Source organism: Pagrus pagrus, assembly GCF_965226575.1.
Source record: "Pagrus pagrus genome assembly, chromosome: 21".
NCBI lineage: Eukaryota > Metazoa > Chordata > Actinopteri > Spariformes > Sparidae > Pagrus > Pagrus pagrus.
In genome coordinates this window covers 18,279,129-18,296,176 of record NC_140208.1, presented here as the reverse complement: position 1 = coordinate 18,296,176, position 17,048 = coordinate 18,279,129, and the positions used below count along the sequence as shown (strand labels likewise).

At 40.7% G+C, this 17,048-nt stretch overlaps 1 protein-coding gene across 1 annotated transcript in view; it reads left to right on the top strand.

Annotated features, from left to right (window-relative positions):
• antxr1c (ANTXR cell adhesion molecule 1c) overlaps positions 1–17,048 on the top strand; it is a 38,939-nt gene that overhangs the window by 5,591 nt on the left and 16,300 nt on the right. The window contains exons 2-11 of the mRNA XM_084342429.1: positions 7,095–7,166; positions 8,972–9,043; positions 9,523–9,604; positions 9,728–9,758; positions 9,845–9,918; positions 10,056–10,124; positions 10,827–10,907; positions 12,659–12,719; positions 13,695–13,793; positions 13,993–14,062. Of these exons, the coding sequence (XP_084198555.1) occupies positions 7,095–7,166; positions 8,972–9,043; positions 9,523–9,604; positions 9,728–9,758; positions 9,845–9,918; positions 10,056–10,124; positions 10,827–10,907; positions 12,659–12,719; positions 13,695–13,793; positions 13,993–14,062 (711 nt within the window). The remainder of the gene's footprint in view (positions 1–7,094; positions 7,167–8,971; positions 9,044–9,522; positions 9,605–9,727; positions 9,759–9,844; positions 9,919–10,055; positions 10,125–10,826; positions 10,908–12,658; positions 12,720–13,694; positions 13,794–13,992; positions 14,063–17,048) is intronic.

Here is a 17,048-nt window from a genome sequence, read left to right as displayed (position 1 = left end):
GATTTTTGTAGTGTGTTGCTTTGGTGCTTTTAGCAGGAAGAAATGTCTTGTTAAATGATATCATGCTGTCTTCAGTCCCTCAGGGACAAAAACAAGACAAGAGGTTTTAAAGAGGATGAATGGTACTTTAACTCAAAACCTCATGGTAATAAATGATACATGGCTGACTGAAAGAACATTAGAAAGTACATTTTAAATGATCAGATAATGAAAAATCTGTCTCATTTGACACACTTTTTCAAATGCCTTTCCACTAGCTCGCTTTTTTCCAAACAATTCCTCCCGGTTTTGGAACAGACGTGCAGCATTAGCTCAGCAATCACGCAGTAAAGACTCTGACTTCTGCAATGGCTGTAAAAGTAGGTTAGTGGTTTTAAACAAACAAATCCTTGTGCCCAGTCAGTTAAATTGGAGCCCCACCATTGGCTGCAGGCTGGGGTGGTGTGGGTAGGCCCAGCTGGAATTGCAGACAGCCTCCTTAGTGGAATTGGGATTTTTTTTTGTTCCTTCTTCGACACTTTGAACCGTGAGAACGAAGCTGAGAGCCACTAAGCTCTCAGACCGATGGGGCTTTTTCCCACATGCTGTCATGCCATCGCCCTCTGGGAGAGAAGTGCTTGCTGGGTAGTTGGGCACGCTTGAGAAAATAAAGATGGCTTATATCAAACATGCTTCAGCTGTAATATCCTATGCTGTAGTTACAGGATTGCAGACGGTCATCAATTCCCTGTCGTTCAAAATGGCCGCTTTAGGGCCCTTAGCACAGTTAGCGCTTTTGAAACATGAAACTGTTTTGTCCTTTGAGGGCCCCTGAAGCGCCTTTTCTTTTGGGTGTAGCAGAACAAGCTGTAAACACAGTAGTTATATATTACTGATCTATCCCCTTAAGTTGATATGAATCATTGTTAGCAAACAGCTTCTCATTTACACCCGTCCAACCAGCATGAAAGTCCAGAAGTCTGTGTCCTGTCAGCTTCGTTTAGGTTTATACCAACTCCTAACATCTGTTAAGATACTAAATATGCCATTATTTTCACCAGCTTATCACTAACTGCGTCTAACTGCCTTTTGGTCGTGGACCAGTAGCTTACAGTGAGCTTGATTTTTGCTGAAAACAGCTGCCTGTTACAATGACACTCAACCGCACAGTAAATTTGTGAGCAGTGAAGCCAAAACAATTAGCTGAAAGTTGCTATAACACTTTCAAAGAGCTGTGTCTTTGTCAGTATGAGCAACATTTTTGACATTACACACAATTTGACATATTGTTAATATAAAGAATATTGACTAAAGCTTTAAAGTTGCAGACTTGTATAAATAATCTCTTTTAACAAAGCTTTTCTCCATACCAGAGTGGTGATGCATGCAGCTGACACAGCACTGTGGAGAATGTGAGGCTATCGTATTTTATACGGTTGGCCATTGGTCAAACTGTGTTTTAACGTTAATAAATGCAAAGTACATATTACTTTAAACGCACTGTTACGGTCCTGCAAAGACTGCTCTGCTTCATTGCTTTATGCATTTCCATAATGTGGTCTATACTTGTAGTGTCCCGCCTCTTTGTTCTGTTGTTGCTATTTCTCTATTCTCTGTTTTTCTTGTCTTTTTTTTCTGTCTGTCTCACTGCTTTTCTGTTTTTCTTTGTGCTCTCCTCAACACACACACACACACTCTTTCGAACACAAACACACCATCTGAGTCATTTTCTACAGATCCAGCCATTGAAATCTCACCCAGCCAGCAGAAAAATGCATTATTAAGAAAGATTGAAGATGTTTTTATTCTTCAGGTCTTCTCAGACCCTGGGGGGACATCTATCAAATTCCTGTCTCCTCTTGACACGGTCTGTTGGGCATCGTTGAACAGTAATGACGCGTATGACCTCCCTTTGTGCCCAGAGCTGTTTGGAAACAGTAGATCACTACACTGAATGTTAGAAGTACTAAAGTAGCAGCAGAGGAAACTACATATCTCAACTTTGTATACGTGAGAACAACTGGATTTAGAGGTGAATGTAAGCTGGGTTTTGGTTTAGCATGTTTGTTTGTTACAAGAGCCGTGAAGATGCTCATTGGGACAAGAGGCTGTAGGTGCCTGGCTGGGGTTGAAGTTGACTGAGCCAGTGGCAACATCACAGCTGAAGTGCAGACAGTTAAGCAAACAAACTCAACCTTGAATGTACTCCCTCTGTAAGCCTTATGATCCTAATAATCAGTAAACAGTTTTCACCATCTAGCATTACTGTACGTCTATAAATTATTGCCTTATTTTAACATACTCTAAGGAGAATTTTATTCAATCCATCATACTTGATTAACATACAAACTCCTCAATGATGTAGCATCTCCCCAACTTAGACCTTCATAACTCAAAGAAATGCTCAGGACAGATTAACCAGATCGATGATAAGAGGGTGTGTTATTATCCCAATCAGAAGCCTAATCACTGCATGCTTTGTTGGTCATCTTCCTGATTTATTGTCAGATTACTGTACAACCTTTGTCCTTTTAATCACTTTGTTATTCAGTAATTGTCTGCTTTGATAACACCACAAAGCCAGAAATGTGCTCCTCGTGAACATGACCACAGTAGTAGATGTATGTATCCATGTATACTGCTATAGCACAGGGAAAAAAAGGACAAGAAGAGGGGAGAAGAGGCGATGCATATGGACTCAAACATAAGGGGTCAGCTTTCTCTTGTTTCATGCTAAAGCAACCACAGGCTTCAGCACTCACACTTGCATAGCATCACAATTTTCAGGTGACACTCATGTACAAAACAACATCTGAGATTATAGCTTGAAGCGTCTGCGTTCATATACTTGCGTGTTCCTGCGCTTACTCTTCCCTCCTGACTTCTGCAATTGTTTTGTGCTTTTTCTTCAAAATCAAATTAATTCAAAATTGGGTAAAAAGATGAAAACTGGCCTTTTGGCAACACTGAAGTATTATCACTAATGAATCGTTCCTATAAAAATATTTAAAAACAAACATAAATATGTTAACTAGTCAGTGATTTAATGATTTTTTTACTCCTTGCTTATGTTATCTGCTGGTGGTGGTGCTTCAGGCTGTTTTGACACAGTTGCCAGCTGTGCTGGCTGAAGCTCTTGGCCTTCCAGTTGGAGTTTTCTTTGAATCATCACTTATTTCCTCTGGCAGTCAAGTGTGCAACAGAGCCAACAGATTTTTCACATTATCTTGTAATCTCACCGATAAGGCTCCTCATCTTTCCCTAGCTCTTTCCTTTCCTTCCTTTTCTTTTGTTTCTTTTTCTCTCAGCACTCAAATGGCGTACAGCCAGACACATGCTCTCCATCTTGCTCAGCGAATCCATCCAATCGAGAAAAACACTGTCACTCGGCTTTGACGATTTGCTATGACATAACTTCAAACTGCTGTTGGGCTTTAACACTTTGTCGGCAAATTGTAACGCTCCTCCCTCTCCAATCCTTTATTTTTCTTATGTGTCCAAATCCCAAACCGCTGAACCCAGGCCATTAAAATTAGATCAAAGGATTGAGGGGGAAAAGGCACCGCATAAAATGGTTTCATCAAGAATCATAGAATGAAATGGCCCACTTCCTCTCCCAATGTTGTTTGGACAGGTGAGTGAAACTGCAAGCTAGGCCTCGGTCCCACGATTGCAGCTACCTCAGACAATTGAAGTGTTCCAAGGCAAACAAGAGCCATTGTGGTTCAGAAATAAAGATAACCATTTGAAAACCAAAGGTGGGAGTCCTCAGATTCACCCTGATGTTAAGTAAATACTGAAAAATGATTCGCTGCACCTCTATAAGACTATTAGCTGCAGAGAAGTCTCAGCAGACTTTATATTCTTTCCCCTACGTTGCTGTAATGGAACAAGTTACAAAAGAAATTGGCTGCTGCCCTTCCTTTAGGTCAGAGGCCGTGTGTGTGTGTGTGTGTGTGTGTGTGTGTGTGTGTGTGTGTGTGTGTGTGTGTGTGTGTGTGTGTGTGATCCTTGTCTGACTATTTCTGTTTGCGCTGCACATTTTGTTGAACATCCAAGCTAAACACCTCTCCTCCACCACCTCAAGTTTTTTTATATTTTGGGAGGGTTTGGTTTAGCTTGTAAGGTCTTGTCCTCTTTCTTTGCTCAGTCAGCTTCACAGGAATTTAAAGCCTTGATGTGGGAGGACAAGTCATGTCATTAGATCAACATCAACGCTGAGAAAATGCTTACGTTGGATGTTTTGTTGACCAGCTCGTATCGTTCAGACTAGACGAGTCACAAACACTGAAACTTACATAACATGTATATGTTATTGTGGATGCTTTTGTTGTATTTGGAGTCTAGGGACTACATATTACCAGCATGGGTGGCCCAAGGGAACCCAAACCTGAACCTCTAGCTTGCAAAGTCTTGGGCCCAATCCCAATACACCCCTGAGGCCTACCCCTCCGTTTGGGCATTCACGTCTGGGGGGGGTTGTCCCAATTCTTGTTGGAATGGAGATATCTCAGTAGCTAACTAGCTAGCTAGCCAATGTTATACTGTTTTTGCTGATTAGTTCATGACAGTCCCGAATTCTACGTATTTCAATGTTGCATTCCCTGCCTTTGATGGCTTATGATGCCCAATATTTAACTAAAGTCCAGCAGCGAAGTTGCTGCACTTGGTACAGCTCCTTTAATATCAGTGCCCACTGGTAGGGTCCCAGTTTGAAATTCTAGCTTTGTGCAATGCTTTGTTCACTCTCAAGAGTCTTAAAGTTGCTTTCTTTCTTAACAGCTTGCCTTCGTCTGAGCAATCAATCTGTTTGTTTTCCTTGGATTTAAAGTTGATGAAGTTGATGAGCTGGCTCCCCGTTCGACTATGACGGCTACTGTTGCTTGTGCTGATTTCCCCTTGAAATTATTCAAAAGGCACAAAAGTTCAGCATCTGCAAGAGTAATGACTAATTAAAAGTAAATGAAGCTTCCTTGACGCCTCTTTAAAGTGAAATTAGTGGGATTAGAAGAACACATAAACACAATATTCTTCATACATTATCCAGTCTACCAACCAAAGCAACCAAAGAGTCCTGTTTGGCAGGATAAATAGCCTTAAATGTCTGATACATGATGGAAAAGTCCCTGGTAGTCCCTGGCTGTGTCTATCCCCCCAGCCTGGTCAAAAAATACCCCTCTGCTTCCAAGCAATAACACAAAAACACTGTAGGGTATAACCTCAGAGATACTGGCAGGCAAATAACATTAGTCACAATTCATTTCCATTTCAAGCTTTGGTCTTGTAGCTGGTCCTTTTTTCCAAAGCAACTCCCAAGACTCAGGCTCTGTTGGTTCCTGTATCTTCAAATATCCAAAGATATTTAAACTTTGTTGATACTAATCTCAATTACAGAACAAATGTTTTCATGCTTTTCTTAATGTTTTCTGACCAAAGTATACAAAGCCTATAAGCAAGAAATAATTCATTCTGTTTATTATGGCTAGACATGACTCTCAAACAGATTTCGGAGCACGCTGGTTGCTATCACAACTAAAAGGTAAGCTAGGATAACAGTCAGTGTTTAGTCTGGTTCCCATTAACTGCTATACACACTGATACAAACTGACAAATTCCCAGGTCTATTGTTAGATACAGAGTTGAACTCCTAAGTGAAATGCTGACTTTTAAAATGATTTACTGTTTAATGACACTTAATATTGTGCTTTCTTGCGGTCAACAATGAAGTTGTAGCTCTCAAAATATTTTGGGATTTCATAGAAATACTTCTTAGCTGACTGCAAGTAAATGGAAACGGTTCAAGAAATTGAAATCCCACTAATCCATGTGGATAAAAAAATGGTGTTGACCTGCTGCCCCATACAACACATCAATGCTGGCCAGTTCCAGTGTCTAATGCCGTTACATCAGTGAGTCAGTACCTAGAATAACATTCAGGCAGCCTTGCACTTTATTCTAAGTAAGCTTCATCCTCTAAACACTTCTCCAGTTTTACCAGAGTCAATTAGCTCATTTCCCATGTGTCATCTCTCTGGCTCCCTCGTTAGCTAACGGATGACCTGCTGACTGGGTCACATCATGGCGGAAGTCCTCTCCCTTAATGCTCACACTTAATTAAATTGCCACAAACAGACACAGAGGCTCACTCACACACAAAGTCTGCCCAGAGGAAATGAAGGTTACTCCATAGGGAGTTTTTAATAATAGTCCAGGTTTAGGGGTCCCTGGGGAGACCAGGACCTGTTTCCTTAGCCTTCAGGGGCTCATTCAGGACATGAGGGGTGCTAAATTACACACCAGACTGTGCCAGCCTCTTTTATCTCAACAGTACACTTATTGGTCCCAGTATAGCGCAGGCTGATTGATCAAAGTTGTTACTGTAATAGCGTTTGTGATACATGAACAGGATGGTCCAAGTTTTTTATTAAATTTAGGTTTAGTAACAATAAAGGATGTACTAGCTCTGTTGCTAGCTCGACGGCTAAATAGCAAGCTAGCAATTGATAGCAAATATGGAATTACTGTAAAGCAATATTCCAAAAAAAAAATCAACACGTTTTTTCTCAAATAATTTTGATGGGTAGTGAAGTTACAGTAACAAGTAAAACATTTGTGTTTGGCCCAGGATGCAAACAGCATGTTCTTACTGTTGTGGAGCTAACGATTTTACCCCCTGTTGTTTTTGGCTAACAAAGCTGTACTTTTCTGGTTTGACTGCTCTACCATATGGAGGTTAATGTGTGTCTGATAGATAGCTTGAGCCTTGGTATTTTGTTCTTGCTGAACAAATCATTTGTAATTCACAGATATACAGAAATTATATTTTACAACTCCTGCAGTCATTCAAGCTACTTCCAGCCATGCTAATAACAGCCATTCATTAAGGTTACCTATGCTGCTTTGACACGGTCATGAAAAGTGCAAAGCTACTCTGGGATAATTCTTGCTTATTTCTGCTCTTATTGTTATGTACTTTTACTTTCTATGTGCATTCACGACTGTTGTACATGACTCATGATTCAAGTCATTTCAGCGATGGTGGTATATCTATAATTACAATGAAATTTTATTTCTTAGACATAAGAAATGTCTAACGTCTTATTCCCCTGTCTTAGGTCTGGCAGCGTGAAGAATCACTGGGATGAAATCTACTACTTTGTGGAGAATTTAGCTGAGAAATTCAAAAGGTAAGGCACTTCATGTTAACACATTTAACCCATCAAATATGTTGGAAAAACGTAGAACTACATAGTTGGACAGTGTACTGTAACATTTGAGAGGTTTCACAACCGGACTGTAGGTCTCTCAACAGCCTTGTTGCCTCTGTGCTCGACTTCCTGGAGCCCTGAGATGTAGATCACTAAAGAGAAACACACACTTTACACAGCAGTCACCCCGGTGAAGTAAAATAAAATCTGTCCCTACAGCTACAACTCGCCATATGCTAAGTCATTCAGCATCCAGGCTGATGTTTCGCTCCATCTCTGCAGTAGCTGAGCTGACGTCTGGTTTCAGTGGGGTTACCAGCAGGGACTACAGGCTGGAAGGTCTATGTGTATGAGCAGCCTGTGTTTTACAGTCTTTTTAGAATGAGAGGACGGCAAAGAGTGATGGATGCTTAGGAAAAAAAAACATAACACTGCAGCTTTAAGTGTCTCAACTCAGATCTTTTTACCCAAATGTAACTCAGATCACATTTTATAGTAAGTTTGACTGTTGACTTCCTTTTATAAAGTTTTCTGTCTTGGTTAGAAAAACAGTAGTGTTTTGTATGACCATACATGTACTATATATGTACATATATGAAATACTCTTTAAATATGCAAAACCCCTGATTAGTCATTATTTTTTATAATCTGAACACTTCAGGCAGAGTGACACTTTGCACAGGAAGTCAGTTAAGGGAACTTTGTATCCTAGTACCATTTTGGATCTTAGCAATACAACACAGTGCAATACAACACAATAAGTGTTTGCTTTTGGCCCGTGGCCCACCATTAAGTTTCTAGTTTTGCCCTATCTAGAGAAAAAGTTTGGGCTCTCTTGTAATGAAGCAAATAAAGATATTGTAGATATGACTGAGGTACTTGCATCCTCTCATGACAAAACAATGAACTACACTACCACTAATACAATGCAGCTCTAGAGCAGCAAGAATGCATTGTAAAATGTGTTATTTCAACAAATGGCTTCCAGCTCGTGGGTGGTTTTGTTTTGTCCGTACTGCATGAAGACCACAACAACACCTGCAGCGCAGGGATTCAGCCATAACAAAGGAGGAACCCTCTTCAAAGTTTCTGTTTGAAACAAACACGAGAACTTTTCAGCGCAAATCTGCATGAACTTACTTTCTCTCACAAACAACACAACACAGTTTTAACTTCAGATAGCTGCGTGTTTGTTTACATGCATGTAATTCCTTACTAAATGTAATTTATCCACGATAAACAAAAATATACAAACGTGTCCACATCTGAGGATTCAGTGACGAAGTCTGAGTATCAACTTTGAAGTCATTGTCACGCACACTGGCACAGAATCATGCACAGTGTCACTTGGTGTCTTGGTGAGTTGGGCTGCAATCCCAACGGATACATACACAACCTGTTGGAGTGAGCTCAGAGGAAAGGAAGTAATTTTAATCCACTATTGTTTGAATAAAAGGAGTCCAACTCATTTTAAGTCTGGCATGAAAAGTAAAGCTCATGATAGGTTACTGCCAGTTATTTTCTGAGCATTCTGAGCAAAACAATATGTTGCAGTACTGCTATAAGAAAGTAATGACACAGTGTTTTGATTAGTCTCAGATGATGTGGAAATGTTGGTGTTACTTCTATGTTTTGCAAGGTGGGAAATCACCAACAACGCAGCAGCCAAATTCTGTGGAATCTTGTCTTTGGCAGTTTCCTTCAGTCTTTGGCACGTATCATCAGTAATTGCTTAATCTGTGGGGATTTTAGTGCTGCACATTAAAGGTTTTTTTCTTTTCCAGCCCCATGCTGAGGATGTCCTTCATAACATTCTCCTCCAGAGCATCCACCATCATGAAACTGACGGAAAACAGGTAAATAAATCAGGGCTGATAAACTCTGTTGGTTCGAGTAATTGATTAGGTACAACTGACTGAATTAGGTACGACTGAAGCCGACTTTATGTTTTAAATAAATGTTATTCTAGCATGGAATGCTCTTACACAAGACAAACAGTCAGTCATAAAGTAAACTCAAACTATTGCAACCAGATTGAAAGCAGATGCTCTCTGTTGTTGCCTAAAACTCAAGTGTGTTTTTGTGTCAGTGAGTTTTGTGTATGAGAAGTGAAGCTCCCACAGAGATGTCTTCAGATTGTATTAGTGCTCCAGTGAATGAAATAAACAGCATCAGGTGGAAATGTCGTGGAAATGTCTGTTAGCAATTGAGACATAATAGACCACACGCTAAACAGAGAACATGGTGCTAATTGTGTAGAGAAGAGAGAAAAACAAAGGCAGAGACTGCAGTTTAGATTTATCAGAACCAACTCAGCTGTCTTTCTTCTCTGCAGAGTGGACATCAGAAAGGGACTCAACGCTTTGAAAAGAGAGATTCCTGGTGGAGACACATTCATGCACCTTGGATTGCAGCGGGTAAGCCTTTGTTGTGAGGCTTTTTTCATGTTATTTGACACTAAGAATTAATCAATCAAAATTAAACTTAAATGTGAAACCTTTTCCAACAATCTGACCATGAAATTGTATTCTGATTTGAAGGCAAATGAGCAGATACACCAGGAGAACTTTGGTAAGAATCAAATAACCCATTCATATGAAAACCTACTTCTAAGTTACGAATCATGATGAAGGTTACAGCCTGTCTGTTTCTTCCAGGCACGGCCAGCGTGATTATTGCACTGACAGACGGAGAGCTGCAGGAGCACCAGCTCATCACGGCACAGCAAGAGGTAGCGACTTCAAACTGAGGCCCGATTTCCTAAACTGCTGCAGTTCTAGCGTTAACAGATGCAGAAATACCCTCAGTGTTGCTTGGAGTGCCAGTTTTCTGGAAGTAACAGATGTATTCCCTCGTTTTTTCCAACAGGCAGAGAGAGCCCGGTCTCTTGGAGCGATTGTGTACTGTGTTGGTGTCAAAGACTTCAATGAGACACAGGTAAGGGCCATGCCAGAGCAATAAATGTGTGGTATGGTTGGCCGGTTCACACTTATGTTCCATACATGTTATACATCTGGTTTGAAATAAAAACAATTCCCTAACCATCCTTGTAATGATCTTTTAAATCTACAGGCCAGTTACAGTTTTCCATGCATGTACTGTATACCACATGTGCTCAGGAATCCAGAGTCGTGGGAGCATCCAAAATGCTGTTACCTCCATGTTGTGTGGTGTGTATTCAGTGGCCCCTTCGCAATTTGGCTAACCCATAATTTAAAATTTCCTGAAAGCAGATCCAAGTGATTTTTAACCCAGAGCTGCCTCTTTGGCCTCTGCAGATGCCAACACACGAGGCTGGACTGGAGAAAATGTCTGAATAATACGCAACAATTAGCTTCAACATGATGATGACGGGGATGATTGAATTTCCTGTATTTAATGGAAAAAGATATATGAGACCAGAGTGGAGGTTGACCTTCACATCAGTACATTTGAGTTCAATTTGGTCTTGTTCTAAAATATCAAATATCAACCACTCAGTGTCGACCACCTCTGAATGACAGAGGTGTCTCCTCAACCACAGTTACAGAAAAAACAATATGTTGATTTAATTTTACAATGTACTTATTCAGTAAATGTATTCGTCGCCTCTTTCTCCTCCCTCCACACCTCTGTCTCCACCTCTCTCCCCTTTTCTAGCTGGCCACCATTGCAGACACCATCGAGCATGTGTTTCCTGTGCTGGGCGGCTTCCATGCCCTCCGGGGAGTCATTGATTCGGTAAATAAACTCTTCTCTGTGCAGGGATGCATTCCTGTTGCTCAGGCTCAGAAACAGGTCGTGCAAACGTCCACATTCATGCATTTATCTTCAATCTGTCTTGTGTTAATACAATCACCTTTTATTACTCCCTCGAGTGTCGGAACTGACTTTAAAAACAAACTATGAATACACAGAAAGCTCACTCAGTGACTGTAATATGAGTGTATTTAAAACGTTACTTCCAGCCTTGTTTGTCATCAGCCGATCAATCCAGTTACTTAATTGGTTCTCACAATGCACAAGTTCAGAAGTTTTGCTTAATTATAGCCCGCTATCTCAGTACAGCAAGTCTTTGTGTGGCCTGGGCTTATGAAACACATAAATAGAGAGGACAGCACAGGCAGGGTCACCCCACTCCTACTTGTGTTTCTCCTGAGAGAAACTAATAATTTCAACAGTTTCCCTTTTTGTCTGTTTGTCACAGTGAAGTGGTTTCCTGCTATATAATCCAGAGATGGACAAAAGCCAGCGTCTCATTTCTGGTCGGCGACTGTCAATCTTACTGGCTGAAATAGCAACTGTCACAGACAGATTTTAGCAACTATAGCTAGCTATTTAAGGCTAAGCCCCATGAGTTGCTTGAAACACTGTCTGCAAAGAACTTAAGTATCATACATGTTTGTTATTTCAAACAGTATGTTTTCACTTTAAACATCACAAGGGGAAAAAAGGCTTTTTATATGTGGACTTTGGCTTGGATTGTTACAGTGTAAAAGTCCCCAAATACAATAATAAGGACATAGCAGCTAACTTTATACTAAGCGATAATAATAGCCATGAGGACTGGCTTTAGGGAGACGCTATCCTGGTCATGAACATGGCTTTTTTTTAATGAACTATAGACCCACAAACTAGTTGCAGAAGTGCTCCTTGACCTCAGAGGTAAGGTTTCTACGGTAGTAAGCTAGTTAGCCATGCTAACGACTGCAGCTTACTTTCTGCTCTTGGGGTTTTGGTAAGGCTAAAATAAAAGGCCACCCACTAAATTCCTTATATAAGTAGTGTCAGTTTTAAAACAGCACCTTGCTGTAGGCTTTGGGATGTGGAGATTTCAAAGCTTGACAGCTCTGCCGTGCCTCGTTACGTCTGCAAGGATATAGTTTAACTGTTGCCGTTTAGCAAACGTTCAGGTGGTGAGAATAAGGGTGGAGTCATGCTTGAAGTGAACTAGTTCATCAGTCGTGCTGTCTGACCATACTGGTGCGTTTGTGTACTAAGAGACGACTGTCACAAAGAGGCAGGACGCAGTAATCACTCAACTATGTCTGTAACTTTGCACATTTTAAGACTCTCCTGGACAATATTCATAGTGTTGCTCTCAGTTATTCGTATGAAAAGTAACTTGAGAGAAGTACGTGTCAATCTAGGATTGTCGGTTTCGGAAAGTTACAGTACTGACGTCAAAAATATGTGGGGGGAGGTGGTTTCCGAAGCCATCTGACCACCTGACAAGCAGTTCTGATGAAGTATACTTTACTGATGTGACCATAGTGTTCCAAATAAGCTTTGCAAGAAGAGGAAAGTTTTCAAAAGTGAGACAATGATACAGTATGATTAAGGAAATGACTTAATTCATAGAAAGCCCCGAAAGCATTTTTTATTAAACTCTCGACTCGCGTTATTTATAACTGTAGAATTTGACAAACCTGCCAGCATTAATAAAAAAGAAGATAAAATAAATGATGTCTTTCTCCTCGTTTCCCTTTCAGATCATCAAGAAATCCTGCATCGAGATTTTAGCAGCTGAACCGTCCAGTGTGTGTGCAGGAGGTGGGGAGCTAAAACCACACACACACACACACACACACATACACACACACATACACGCAAACACTAACTGAATTAGGTCTCTCGTGAGTCACCCACACCGGTGCCAGCCTCCCATCATTTCTTCATCTGTGTAATTTCATTAACTCAGTGCCCTGTCTTCCCCTTCTCTCACTTCAGTAATGACAATCCCAGACTGAAAGACGCCCATATATGGGCATCCAGGTCACTAACAGGAAATCTACTGGGACAGAGTATTGCAGTAGGGATAATATTATAGGATCTTATTAAAAGGATTGACCGTGAGAGAGTGGCGGTGGCGAGATTGGCTGCAGCTGAAATGTAAAGTAGACAACAGCCTTTAGTGTCCTGCCAAGAGAAAGATTATGACAGTTAAAGCAACATTAAATGGACATTAAAAGGCTCAAATGAACAGATAAAAGCAGGGGTTGATTAAACACTTTTGGCAGTGGCAGAAGGAGTTTTACTATTCTTCACATCTGCTTTTTCTTTTATTATGCAGTGAATAACTGTCACCCTTCAAGAGGAAAACTATTTCACTCGAAACTAAATAGTAGTCGCTGGTCTGCTACTGCAGAGAGTGCTGTACTGTTTGGTTCTGTCCTGCAGGCTCAGTTTCATCCTAATGCATTTCTTGCATTAGATATTTTCTCTGTGTTGCAGGCAACATTGCAACTATTAAAGTTGATGTCCAACAATTGTTTTTAATATTATTTGAACTTGCTACAGTTTTTACTTGGCAACACAGTTTAAATGTTATTGTTCTGACAAATAAGCTGTATTAGAGGCCCAAGCCATTCAGAAGCCCCTCTAACCACACTAGGTGGGTAGATGTACAGTAACTGTGCAGTCTTCAACATGAAAATGAGCCTCATGTACAGCACATACAGTATAAGATGTCATTTTTCTTGGCGAGGAGTCTAAAATGTAAAACATCGATGTGTGTCATGTAACCAGAGTCTTTCCAAGTGGTGGTGAGAGGAAATGGTTTTCTCCATGCCAGAAACATCAACCAGGTGCTCTGCAGCTTCAAAATCAACGATACCATTACAGTCAGTAAGTACACCCACGCTTCCCTTTTTTCTGTCTTCTAATGTAAACCCAACATGTCTGTTACAAGGTTTGTCAGTCTCTTTTTTATCAGTCTTTTTTTTGTCAGTGTAGTTTATCTGTGTCTTCCATTTTGGAAAGCTCAGACTGAGAAGTCGACTTTGGAGGATTGTACATTCATCAAAATGTTGTCTTTTCCACGTAGATGAAAAGCCGGCTGTTGTACAAAACACATACTTACTGTGTCCAGCTCCTGTCATCGATGAAGTTGGGAAGTAAGTGCCTCTTGATTCTTCTACGATTTATTGTTCTCAAAGATTCTCCTTCAACTGTCTTGAGGGGAAGCGCTCACTGTATATTTCTCATTAAGTGACATCCACGTGCACCCTAGATCACGTTCTTTGCTTCAAACACAGAGAAACACATGAATGCGTACACGTGTGTATGGGCACAGTCCGTAAGAAGCCTGCCATACATTAGCTCCTTTTACGATCCCTATCCATGGCCGCATTCCTCTTTTCTAGATCCCAGTACGGCTTAGCAAAATATAAGGGGCTCTGTAGCCGTGCCAGCACATGCAGTGGTAAACCCTCCATGCGTTTGTCCTGCTTCTGTCCTGAATTAGAACAAAGCAGTGAAAACAACTGGAGACAAATGGTTTTTGACTAGACACAAGTAAGTCTAGAATAGAAACTTCCTCATCCTCATCCCATGACTTTCTTAATCTTTGGTTTTGAATTGGGATGACACAAAAAAGAGCTGATGTTTTGTTTTGTTTTTTGTTTATCATTGACTCATTTCTCCAAGAGCCAGGCATCTAACCAAAAGTCTATTCAAATAAACACATTGACTTCGAGACAAAGGGAAGTGCAAAAATGCTAACCCATTTCCTGGTTATAGGACTCATCCTTGCAACACATATCTGCTGAATGTGTACACAGGCAACTGTTTGATAAACATTTTAGCAATAACAACCTTATAAGATGATAATAATATTAATTTTGTGTTTAAAGCTTGTTCAGGTGCCTTCAAGTGTCTAAGAAATCTATAAAAGCAGCTTCAAGGGCTTTCAAACTACCGTTAACCAATGTCCACATGGACCATACACAAGTTAAAAGTCTCTTTTTCTATGTGCCTGTACTTTTGTTTCATCTTTGTACCTTTACTTTGCATAAGTATGTGCTGCAGGGTGAATCCTTGAGCCTTTTAGGGCTACAAATGGTGTCCTTGTATTGTCGACTCTTGATGGGACTGTATGATCATCTCTGTTCTGATCAAAACAAAAATGTAGTACTTGATGATCTGCCATTTTGCCTGTGAGGAAAAAAACATTTTAGTACACTGCTGGCTTTAGACTGAGATAAGTGGGAGAAGATCTGATCATAGTAGGTTATATTTGTTGGTTTAGTATCAGGTCTATTGATTTACGCATTAAAATACATCTTGTTTCAATCACTTCAGTGTTTTCTGGCTCAGTGAGGGTGAAGAGGGAGGCAACGGGATGTGAAAACTAAGACAACTGACACAACCACATGACAGTCACACAATTTTCTGGTGTAACCAACCTTAGCCGAGTCTCTCTGTATCAGCTGGCCATAGTCTCTTTTTAGAGCTCAGCTATGTTCCAACATCAACAATCCACAAACCAAAGTCTTTATGGGAAGAAAAGTACAACAGGCCACAGAGGAGAAGGTTCAGTGGACGGTGGTTAAAGACTTTCAGCCCTGGAGGAGAAGGCCTGACAGCCAATATTAGACACTTTTTGTATTTGTGTTGGTGATAGCAGACTTCTGTCATCATGGTACAAATTCCTTCATTTTATTCTCTAGTTGAAGTCATAAATCTAATTAACATTCAATATTTGCACTGGCAGTGTGTGGACAGAGAGAGGATATGGTTTTAACTGCAGTGGGGAAAGATTTAAACAACCTGGACGGATGATTCGAACTCTGAAGCTTTAATCGATACCCTGGCAGAAGGGTCATAAAACTGAGGGTACATCATGTGCCACAAACTTCCCTTTAAGCCTTTGTATATTTTTCTGCTCTCGCCTTCACTCTCTTAAACTTTCCATCCGATCCCAGCAAAGCTTAACCTCCCGACTCTCCGATCCCAACTTATCTCTCCCCCCTCCCCCTCCTCCTTCCTCCCCACCTCTGCCTTCACGTTCGGTGCCACCGTGGCTCTTTTCACCAGCTGCTTTGCCTCGCTGGTTGTTTTCCAGCCCCCCACCTTTCCTGCCTGCCTGTCTTTGCACTTTTTTCTCTGCGTGTATCTGTCTTTTATTCGTATCCGTCACAAAGAAACTCCCTCTTTCATCCCCTGTCAGTCTCGTACTCTCTGACAACAGCCACCTTGTCCAGTTTTGGCTGATCAAAGCTGTTCAGCAGCTAGCCTCGTCTTTCAAGTGTGTGGTCATGTGTTTTCATGCAGCTTGATTCTCGGCAGGGTGGAAAAAACTTCAGAGAACGTGTTTAAACTGTTCCATTAATCCCCAAACTAATAAAGATGGTTTTTGACTGATTAGTAGGCGTTTATGTCATGAAACTGATTTATTTATACTAGCAAATGTGCCACATTTTACTAAAAACCCAACTTTTGTGATTGCTGCTTTGCATTCTGATGTATTTTCTGATAATTTGAGTATAAAATGTGGTCTCTGTGACTATCTGGACTTGACATGTGTGGCCAGTTATACAAAGGAAGAAGATAAGGTGACCCACACCACCTAATGAGTGGCAGACGGACTCTAGTGTCCCATCCAAGTGTGTGTGTGTGTGTGTGTGTTCATGCTTGGACAGCCAGCCCTGTCTGGTTTATTTCCTTGTTTAACAGCTGTCAGACAGGGTGCGCTACAACCAAAACTTCCTGCCCGCTACTTTGTTTCCTCCACACCTTTGAATTCACACTGGTCAGTTTTCTTTGACTTTTTCTTCTCTTCAGACCAACTCAGTTTTCTCTTTTAGCATTGCCATTTCTCTGCCTTTTCTCTTCTTTTAATCATCAATAAAAATTAAAAAAAACTTAAGTTTAATGGCTTCTTGATGAGCTGCACCCAGACTAGATCATTATTTTTGGAAACTTTTGAATTAATGAAGTGTAGAGGATGTTTATATTTCTCAGTAACATCACACCTTTACTATACAGTTGTCCTTTAGATTGTCCAGGTCATGTTTAAGGATTCTCGGCTTTGTTTGACAGAAATATCCAGTAATGTAGCGCATCGTCATATTGTTGTCCAAAAGTAATGAAACATGTTCC